Source organism: Eucalyptus grandis, chromosome 9 (assembly GCF_016545825.1).
Source record: "Eucalyptus grandis isolate ANBG69807.140 chromosome 9, ASM1654582v1, whole genome shotgun sequence".
Classification (NCBI taxonomy): domain Eukaryota; kingdom Viridiplantae; phylum Streptophyta; class Magnoliopsida; order Myrtales; family Myrtaceae; genus Eucalyptus; species Eucalyptus grandis.
Window position 1 is genome coordinate 33,012,730 of NC_052620.1, and position 10,896 is coordinate 33,023,625.

The 10,896-nt window shown below is 42.1% G+C and overlaps 2 protein-coding genes across 8 annotated transcripts; one reads left to right on the forward strand and one right to left on the reverse strand.

The window, feature by feature from the left end:
• Positions 1-300: 300 nt before the first annotated feature.
• Positions 301-5,022, reverse strand: LOC104419396 (ATP synthase subunit O, mitochondrial). The gene is made up of 6 exons (XM_010031042.3): positions 4,762-5,022; positions 4,019-4,069; positions 3,354-3,597; positions 1,727-1,839; positions 844-930; positions 301-757 (listed from the first exon to the last, which is right to left on the reverse strand). The coding sequence occupies exons 1-6, from the start codon at positions 4,894-4,896 to the stop codon at positions 632-634; spliced, it is 756 nt and encodes a 251-aa protein (XP_010029344.2). The 5' UTR covers positions 4,897-5,022; the 3' UTR covers positions 301-631.
• A 141-nt stretch (positions 5,023-5,163) lies between these two features.
• On the forward strand, positions 5,164-7,899 carry LOC104417246 (MATH domain and coiled-coil domain-containing protein At3g58250-like). Of its 7 annotated transcripts, XM_039301942.1 has the most exons (6): positions 5,164-6,215; positions 6,267-6,284; positions 6,431-6,563; positions 6,675-6,832; positions 7,312-7,382; positions 7,514-7,899. In XM_039301942.1, the coding sequence occupies exons 3-6, from the start codon at positions 6,472-6,474 to the stop codon at positions 7,571-7,573; spliced, it is 381 nt and encodes a 126-aa protein (XP_039157876.1). In that variant the 5' UTR covers positions 5,164-6,215; positions 6,267-6,284; positions 6,431-6,471; the 3' UTR covers positions 7,574-7,899. The 7 variants fall into 7 exon arrangements, 4 of the variants coding, with proteins under 4 accessions (XP_039157876.1, XP_039157875.1, XP_039157877.1 ...); XM_039301941.1 differs by having other exon boundaries at positions 5,164-6,284; XR_005546561.1 differs by having other exon boundaries at positions 5,165-6,284; positions 6,484-6,563; positions 6,675-7,230.
• The last annotated feature ends 2,997 nt before the right edge of the window (positions 7,900-10,896 follow it).

Consider the following 10,896-nt stretch of genomic DNA (forward strand, 5'->3'; position numbering starts at 1 on the left):
ATTCCATCAGCCCGAAGTGAAGCTACTAAAATTCCATCGATCCACGCAAATCCAACAGTACAAACAGAGATTTTATAGGGGTCTGCAACGCTTCTGATGCACTCATCAAAATGCAGGTTGAAGAGAAACTACAGCTTTACCATGTCTCTGACTCTAAGCAAATTGTGCAGTCCATCCGGTATCTAAAATCACGGCTGTGTTCGTTAAGAATCGCAACTGCTTTGGATGACCGGGAGTTCTCAACACAGGTACAGATAACATTAAAAGGGAATACAGCTCTAAGAAATTCAAGGCGTGATCTTGATCCCGATCTCCTCAAGAAATCAAGGAGCAACAAACCCAGAAAACATCATGATAAATGGCTTAACCAGTCACGAAATACGAGCACTGTTTGGCAAATGATTTTGAACATTATACCATCTGAGCAAAGCACTGATGGTCTGTGAAGAAAGGTCTGATGGAACTGGAAACAGATCCAAAAAAATGGGTAGCTCTTATTGGAGAAATTGGATCTGACAACAAAGCTGTGGCCACCAGCAACTGATAGCAAAGTAAGAAAACATCAAAGCTCCTTTTTTGTCATTAAAGCGCTGACAGAACTTGATTCACAAGCATAAACAAGCACGAGATTTCAAATGAGGTCATTCATGGGCTCCCGCAAAAACCTCTCCATCTGCTTTGCCCTGGTCACTATAGACATATCAAAGACCTTCATGTCGAATTCCACCACGAGCCCACCAAGAATACTGGGATCAATCTGCCATATTAAGCAATGCCAATTAATTCCCATTTTAAAAGACTCGACACACTTAAAAAGGGATAAAATACAAATTAACCACGCACCTTCTGCTCAAGATTTACTTTCTTCCCTTTTCCAATTACTTCTTGTAGTGTCTCCTTCAGCTCTTTCTCCTCTTCAGGAGGCAAAGGCTGGAAAGAAATGAAAATGGACGAACAACACAAAATTCAGTTTCAACCACACAGCAGTTCATAGATTTAAAGCACCAAAAATACTCCTACTTCCACATAACCTCCAAAAGCTTGCCAGGGTACTGCTATGCTATGCAAAGCAGTTTGCTAGACCAAGTCACAACTTGACAAACCACAGGGCACATATCTATATAAAACCTAAACACAAAAGCGACTCTCACAGAATCCATAAAACTGTCAATGCTACCAACTACATGGAATCTCTTGCCTTACGAATTGCAAGTGGAGGCAATTGAATAGAAAGAAAGTGAAGGAACTCACAGGAATTATAAATCACAATCTTGAGAAATCAAAGGCTATTCCATCTTCGAAACTGATAAAAGCTGTTATGGAAGCAAATTGAATTGCAGCACAAAAATTCTATGGAAGCTGCCATTACAACTGACTGCCATGCTTCCACAATCACTTCCTCACTTTACTCCACATTTTAACCAATCAAGGCACGTTTTGATACTACACTTACATAATTGATTAATTTTCAAATTATATTCATAAAATTAGACTTTGGCCAATATCTTTGAATGAGCTCAACTAAATAAACGTTTTTAAGTTCTGCCTAAGCTGTGACAGTGATGTTGCATTACTTGAAGCAGGGCTTATATCATACAACACTTTACAGTAAGCCTAAACGAAAACGAAAAGAAAGAAGCCTTGTGCTGCTTCAAATTATGGAACCCAAATAAACAGTACCACATTTTCACATGCATCTAAGAGAACATTTAACTAAATTACTTACAATGACAGTTGTCACAATGGCCTTCACTTCTCCTCTGTGTGCCATACTCAGCTCTCTGAACTTCTTAACAATGTCATCCAGGTGTCTCAGCCTTCCATTCTCAGCCAGCAAAACTAGAAAAGACAATTGAGCACAGTTACAATCAGCATGCCAACAAGATGCAGTGAAGGGGAAGAAAGAGACCCCATTCCCAAGGGCCTCAAAACTTTGAAGGCAAGCAATCAAGTGCTTAAGGCAGAAGCCCATATGGATTCTCACAAAGGTAGCTTTGCAGAAATGGAGGAAAAGCAACAGAGAAAATATTAAAAGGAGGTCATCCTAACAAGAGCACTGACAATGCATGACACTATAAATGACTAGCAAGAAAATGCCATCAAAACAACAACATCAAGTTGACCACCACACAGCAGTAATAAGATTAAGACAGAAGCCCATATGGAATCCATCAAGTAGTTAAGGCAGAAGCCCATATTGAGTAACTTCACACAAATGGAGGAAAAGCAACAGAGAAAATATTGAAAAGGGGTCGTCACAACAAGGGCACCAACAATTGTGAACATTATAATCCATTGCAGAGAAGACTAGTAAGCAAACGCCTAAGCCATAAGACAACATGTCAACAACATCAAGTTGACCACAACATGCAGCAGTAATGAAATTAAGCCAGCCAAAGACAGTAATTACAATCAAAAGCCTAACACAGGGGTACCAAGACACAGCTAGAAGGCACAGTACAGTCCAGCCATGAGGAGTAAACAATAAGTGATTGATGTTAAAAAAAGAATTAACGCTCCATATACTACAGCGTATATAAATACCAGGGACAAGTGGCAATGGCAATTGAGCCCAGAAAGGCAGCATCTTCAATCTACTAAAGCCACACCAGGCTTTTTTAAGGAAAAATGAGGTCAAGGATACAAACCAATACGACGCTAAAGATCTTGGAAAAAATGAATAGCCTACTTAAAATGGATCAGCCATATCAAGGACCATGCACTGGTCATATAACATTAACCACTAGTGAAAGGTGTCGCCGAATATGAAATGACAAGAGTAGAACTATAAGGTTTTCCAGAGGTGGTTCATGCAGCAACTCATCACCAACTACAATAAGAGAAAGAAAAAGGCAGATAAAAACAATGAGCCTCCCTAGCAAACAAGTGGAATAATACTTCCAAACTGCAAAAAGAACTTTCAAAACACAATTGTGAGCTAAGGGCTATAACCAATTGTCCAAAGAAATGGCAACACATGTTTGAGAGACATAATAAATATACATACAAAATAAAAGCACTAGTAACAGAACATCCAAAGAAATGGCAGTACATGTTTGAGACAGATAAGCTCCACCAATTACTTCCTAGCAAAAATTTGGGGGGATGCTACTAGTCTGACAGAAAGGAAAAATGAGGTCAAACCAAAGTGTCAGTTTTTCCTAATATACAGATGACTGCAGAATAAGCCCAAGAAATATTTCTCATTACAATGCAGAATTCACTATTAAATGGACCAAGAGAAGTGTATAAAGCGAGATACAATGTAAGCCAACTACAATCCCAATCATAGAGGCAACAAAAACAACAGTTATTAGTAATCACATTTAACAAAGTAGAGCAGAATCTCATACCCAAAAAGTTCTTTGTGATTTCGGAAAATTTAGCTTCATCACAGATAGCATTAACAGCCTTAACTCTAATGTCTGCAGGAACTGTTAAGTCCTTCATGAACTGTGAAAAGGTAGCACTCCTTTCTGAGGCCTCCACCAGGTCAACAAATTCAGACTCAACCTTATCCAAGGTATTAGCCTTCACTGCAGCGAGGTATAGAGCAGAAGCATAGTTTCCTGAACCACCATATAAGACAAGAGGCACCTGCATTTCCACACAGGCAGAAGAAGACCTAATTAAATCACTCTATTCTCAGTTTCCCAATCTTTGACAGACCTCAACAGCTTTACATAATTAGGGAAGAGTTGTCTGTCTACATAGTGAAAACTCAATTATTTGCACCATAACACATCTCAAGTTTACAATGACTAAAACGGAGTTCAATGAGAATGATAGCTTTGACTAGGATATCAAAGCCATCCAGAATTTCCATGGCTAATGCAGATTGAGGGAACATTTAATAAGAACATTCCAATCCTAGGTTAGAAAATTTCGTAGAAAAGAGAAGGATGTCTCCTTCCAAGCATATATAAAAAGAAAACACTGTTTCCTACAACAGATACCCCCCAAAAAAAAAAAAAAATAAAAAGATTATTCTCTTGAACATCGTTTACACTATAGTTACCTTGACTTTGTCACCCTTCTTTGCCAAATCAGTAGAGTAACTTCTCGAAACCTGCAGGAAGCCAATGTCAAACAGCATAAGAAAAACAAATAGACATATCTGCTTTTCAATGTCCGGACATCATAATCTGCATCAGGTCATGCAAACAAGCAACTAATGGCTACAAAAAGTCTCTCAGAAGATCCTGTCTAACTTAACCAACTTCACAAAATTAGAAAAGTAAGAATCATTCATAATCCACAACTGCTACTACAAGAAAGGAGCTGCTAGAGAAACAAGAAGAAACCAATTGATCATAGGCATTCATTTATACCTCAGTCGATAAACTCAATAAGCCTCATACAATCAGGAAAACTCAAACAATTACAGCGACAGACCATTAAACTACATGCAATGCAGCTCCCTCACATGCCATTTCTTCTTCTTTTCTCATTTCTTTGGCAAAAATACGCCAACAACCAGTCAGCTGACGAGCAAAGCAAAACAGAACTAAACTAATCGTCACAGACTACAGCGACATTATCATCGAACAAACAGCTGACCGCAATCGATCAAATTGCGACTAAAGAGCTACCGCCCCGACCGAAAAAGACAGACCAGATCATCAAAATCCCAATCGTGCGCCATACCTATCGGACCTTCCCGATTTCAGCCGGAAAAATTCGAAAGCGATACTACGATACGGACTGCGATCCCAAAAATCCACACCTCTTCCTTTTCTATTTCTCTCGATCAGTAGGTACCTCGGCTTTGGAGACAGTAGGGCACAGCAAAGCGCGGCTGAGAGCGCATCGCTGGCCCGACAGCGAGTCGGCGGCGGCGGCCATCATCCTGCTGAGGAGAGGGAGGCTGGATCTGATGCGCCCGGCCATGGCCATTTTCTCTCGGTTCGCCGGAACCAAACCCTAATTTGACGCCTTTGTGAAGCGCTCGGTAAAGCTGCGACGACGGTGAATCTGAGGAGAGAGACGAGACGTTTGCGATGGAACTGTCTACTACTCACTAGGGGTGAGCGCGGTTCCCGGTTCTTAAAGGACCGGTTCCGGTTCCCGGTTCCATTTTTCCGGGAACCGATGCGGAACCGGTTCCTAACCGGAACCGGTTCGGAACCGGTTAGGGCTCCAAAAGGATACCCCCCTCCCCCGCTCGCTCCCCCTCCCTCGCTCGGCACTGAGACTCCCTTTCTATTTTCTAATCCCTACTCAGATTTCAGATCTGGAACTCACGCCGCCGGACGCCGCTCTAAGTCTCGCCGCCGGACGCCGCTCGCCCTCAAGGCCGCTGCCGCCGGACGCCGCTGGACGCCAGTCGCCGACGTCGCTCGCGCGAACCCTCGTCGCTCGACGCCCGTCGCTGCCGTACTCTGCCTCTGCCCGTCGCCGACGCCGCTCTGACTCTCGCCGCCGGACGCCGCTCGCCTTCAAGGCCGCCACCACCGGACGCCGCTGGACGCCAGTTGCTGACGCCGCTCGCGCGAACCCTCGCCGCTCAACGCCAGTCGCTGCCGTGCTCTGCCTCTGCCCGTCGCTGACGCCGCTCTGACTCTTGCCCGCCGCGACTACCCGACGCCGGCAGATCTGAGCCGAGCTAGTCTCCGCTCGCGACCCACCGCCTCTGCTCGCGCCAGAAGCCCAACATGCCAAAAAGCATAAGCCTGTCATTTATTATTTCTTTTCTTGTTCGTTTCACGTTTGTTGGAATTGGGACTTGCTTGGTTACGGATTTCGATGGTTTTTGATGCAAAAGCTGAGATGATCGAGTCCCTCACCATGATATAATTTTAAGAATCGAATGACTGTCTCTTCCTTTCTTTTGGGTCCGTTACTGTTCCACAGATTCTCCTGTTGTTGCTGATAAGGCACGATTCTTCTATCCCATGTACACCTGTTATTTCTGTGAGTCCAGATTACTTACGTGTTCACCCGTTTATGACTTAGAGGACCTGCAGGCTTTCTCAAACGTAAATTTTTTTTGCAGGTAAATCACTGTGTTTCCAGATTCCAGCCCTATTGACTGGGAAGGTGGATGTTGTGATGTCACCATTGATAAGTTTAATGCATGGTTTACTCGATGTCTCCGGTCAACTAAGCCGCGTCCACCCAAGTGTTTAATAATGCAATTAAGTGCAATTTTCTGATCTGAGCAAAGTGGTCTGCTGAAAAGCACGAAGAATATCAGAAATATCTTTTGCGAATTACCTTCTCTTCCTCGGACTATTGTGGCAATAACTGAGGAATCTGAGCTCGTCCCTTGTTCAAACGGAGAGGTGCGTGTTCTTTCTCTGTCAGAAGTCCCAAGTTTGTCTCCGACTTGCAGTCATAACTAATTTCACATGAAGTCGAACATCATATCTTTTTCTTTTATTGTTTTTATAGCTCGGGAAGTATATTTATGGCGTGATTTTGATGTTAGAGGATCATTCATGAAACTCTGTTTTGCTAAAACTCTTGCCAATGGGGAAGCAGGAAATGGTGGGTGAACAACTCGTAACCTCATGGAAATACTTATGGAAAATCACCAACTTCAATAGCTTAAGTTCAGTCAGGTACTACTCTCAAGTATTCACAGTTGGCGGCCACGACTGGTAAACATTGTTTCATTTTCAGCGGTTGTAAAATGGTGTATCTACTTAGGCGGTTGGCTTGATTCTGAGCAGGTGCTTGTTGATCTACCCAAAAGGCAATAGAACCAACTCTTTGGCACTATATTTGAGTGTTGCCAATCCTACAGGACTTCCAGACGGATGGTCTAGATTTGCACTGTTCAAATTGACTCTGGTTAATCAGATAAATGCTGGTTCTTCAAAGAGAAAGGGTATGAATTGTCTACTCCAGGGCCTCCTTTTCCCCCGGCTAGATGGTTCTTTTATTTAATCTTGCCGTTAATATATTTCTGAAAGGATGATAAGCGATGATCTGAGTTCTTTTGTTGGTTCATGTAAGATGTATAAAATTCAAGTAACAGGAAACATGTGATTTTGTCACTCTACCCCTCTTGAGACACCCAGATTAGTTTTGGAGTGAATATTCACCATGTTGAAAGTGGCTGGCGAGTGTAGATTTGAAGCTGAAGAAATCTGAAGGACCAAATTGATGTTTTGCTGAAGTAAATTAGAACATTCTGGTGCTGTGTTTTGAATCTTTTATTCAAACATGTTTCAACTTTACTCCAGTTGTTTGATCTGCTGTCGAATGTCGCTCCTGCATAACATGGTAAATGTCTATATTATTATATGCACACTCTATTTATGATCTACATCATTCGCAACCACTAAACTCCCGCTGATCTTGCAGAGACAGAACACATTTTCACTGCTAGAGAGAGCGATTGGGGTTTCACATCCTTTATCCTTACCTGTTGCTCGGTTATTTACCATGACTTTGACCATTGGTTCAGCTTTGCATGTTAATTATCCTAGTCGATAGAGGGGACAATTATGATGATTAAAGATTATGGTAAGGATTCTTTCCTGATTGAAGTTTTTTCACGTTTCAGGAAACTATTTGTGTTAAGAGAGAACTTCAGCACCTCCAAGATGAAGTTCTTGAAATTTGACATCCCACTAATGGCTTTGACTGCTACTGCTAGTAACTATGTTCAAGAAGATGTTATTCGGCGCCTTTGCATGTCAAAGGAGACAAAGATTGTGCTTACATCATTCTACTGCTCCAATCTACGTTTTTCTGAGTTTGTCGTTTTCTTTTGTTCTAAGGATTGGATTAGGTTTTTTTGTGTTCATAGGGATATTTAAGTGCTTGAAAACAGAAATATGCACCAGCATGATTTTTGGTAGATTTGCTCCTAATATGAACCTGCTGTTAACAGGTTAAGCATAGCAGAACTTTTTCAGAGACTTACAAAAAGGATTTCCATGTTTTTATCTTCCATGTTTTGATAAAAACATATGGTTTGAGAAGAAAGATTGGTGACAGCCAGCATCTTGACTGTGCTGAAGATTCAGATAATATGCGCGTACGTTATAATTCAAATCTGAAAATGAAAAAATAAAAAAAAAGAACCTGTTGGAACCTGGAACCGACAACCACGGAACTGTGGCTTGGAACTGTGACAGGGGTAGGTTCCAGGTTCTTGGTTCTAACGGGTAGGTTCCAGGTTCCAAATTTTTTGGAACCTGTACCCGAGGGTAGGTTCCAGGTTCCAGACGGAACCAAACCGGAACCTGGAACCGCTCACCCCTACTACTCACTAGGACCAGCTTGCGGAAACGAACGACGCCGTATTCTCGGGTCTTGCCAAACGGGTCTTGCCAAACGACGTCGTCGTGGATGACCTCGTTCTTTCTTCACTCCGCTCCAGTCGCTTCCAAATTCCAAATCCAATCCCTATAAAACCTGCTAATCCATTTTGGGCCCCAAAAAAAGAAACGCTCTTGATCACTTGACCCCCCATAAAAAGAGGGACACTTAACTAGGTTCCGATGGTTCTGCGGAAAATGCAACATTTTCCTAAAAAATGTTTTGCAGAAAGTCACTTTCCAAGAAAAAATGTCATATTTGGTGTTTGATTGAAACTTGAAAATACACTAGAGATAATTTTCTGTTATTTGCTATAGAAAATTCAATTTGATTTTTCTAAATAACATACACTTCTTAAGTGCTAGTAATTCATGCTTGGGTAGCCAAGAAACCAGGTACGGGCACTAGAGTCCCACATCCGGCCTAGATGCATCCCAACCACAGCATTAAGGATTGAGGCATGAGCACCTTGGTCTCAAGCTAAGCCTTGATGGACTAGGTCACGAGCATTGAGGACTTAGGGCCAACCTTAATGTATCCAAACATGGGCACAGAGATCACAGGTCTCGGCCTTGATAAACCTTAGCGTAGCGCTCGAGCACTATGAAGTTGAGCCCGAGTGTCAAGGACTCAAGCACAACCTTCGTAGGGCCAAGCCCAAGTGTTGGGGACTAGAGCTTGAGCGTCGGGAACCCAAGCACAACCTTTATGGACTCAAGCTCAAGTGTAGGAATTTGAGCTCAGGTATTGGGACCCCACACTCGACCTTGGTAAGTTCGAGCTCAGGTACTGGAACATCAAGCACTAGGGCCAACCTTGATGAACTTGCATGGCCATTGGGGTCTTGCACTCGACCTTGATTGACCTGAACAAAGGCATTGGGTTTATAGGCTCGAGCTCAAGCATCAGAGACCTAGCCTTGGATACTAGAGATTTAGGAATTAGCATCTCGGTTTCTATGCCCAAACATAAAAATTCGGGTCTAATCATATTTTGGAAAATGATTTTTGATTTTTAAAAAATAAATTATTTTCCTGAATTTAAGTATAAACTTTATGTTGGCTAGAAAAACATTTTTTATTGACTTATTTTTCTAAGTGAACCAAATATCAAAAAAATTAGAAAAAATTTTCTTAGAAAAGTTTTTTCTTGAAACAAATGGCTTTAGTATTTAGCATGATGTACTGAATATTATTTGTATTTCTAAAGGGGTCGAGTCGAGGTTCAATTGCGAAAAGAAAAATATTGCTCAAAATTGGATTCCACATCAGATTTGATGGTGTGGGAAATGTGCAGATCAGGACTTCATTTCTAATCATGGTATATACCCTCCTAAAAAGAATGGTCCCAGGCCTCGGCCTTAGATGCATCTGGACGCGGGTACAATGGTCCCAGGCCTCCTTAAAAAATTCTGCACAACGCACTCAAACTTGGAGGCTATTGCCATTATTAGGAAGTGAAGTAGCAAGACTCGATCTTAAGAGGAAAGAAAAGAATCGGAACGTAATCTGGTTTTTTGGCCCTTTGTAGTTTTGGTTTGAGGTTCGTAATCAGTGGCTGTCATGTCACCCAGGCATCATCTTCCAAATTTTATTTTCCCATTTGGCAAGATATGATGATTGGGCATCTAATTTAAGACCGGACAATACATATGAACAAAGACTTGCAGATGTAAGATGCCCAAACATCTCTGTCGCATGCAAATCAACTAATGGTACCAAAATGCGCATGGAATTGAAGAGTGGATGATATGATAAATGGGAATTACGGGCATCAAGGATTGTTAAATAGGATCTGAATAATTGAAATTTGGCTTTGTTTATACATTGTTAGCATGTTTAACCAAAACTTAACATCTATACATATTTGATCTAGATTACATATGTGTGTGTGTGTGTGTGTGTATATGTGTGTGTGTGTGTGTGTGTGTGTGTGTGTTCATATCTGAGCCAGATAGGACATTTCAATAGAAATAAAATCGCTTATGTCGTTTTCATCAATTTAGCTGTTAGGGAATTTAATTAGCTAGCTTTTCTCCAATATTGGGAGTCGGGAGAGTCATTTACTTGTCGATGAACCTGATGATGGCCGTGGAAGCCGACGGCACAGCCTAGGCCCGCCTCCCACCAGCCCAAATGGGTTCGAAGATCGCTTTCGGACACGCTTGGGCGAATTGAGCCAGGCTAGGTAGGGTGCGAGTAGAGCTTGGTCTGGCTAGAAGAGTACTGTGATGGTTGGGTCTGGCAAAAGGGGTTGAGCTTCGGGAATGGAAAATTCAGAAAATGAGTTGTAAGAAGGGAGATGGTGAAAGATAAAAATTTCATGCAATTTCTAACCCAAGATTTCATCTCCCTTTCCTCCCAAGCACCATATGCCCAATGAATGAGCTGCTGGCTGATGCTGCTACCAACCCCATGATATCAACAGTCCATAGAATCTCGATCCATTTGCACGTACAAAGATCTACAGACCGTGCTCCTTCGTCTTTAATGCTCGTGCATCCGCATATGCATTGGCCCAAGGCAAGTAAAGGAGGTTTTGCAGACACTCTCTCTCTCTCTCTCTCTCTCTCTCTCTCTCTCTCTCTCATAAAGATCTACGGACCATGCAATGGGCCATGGC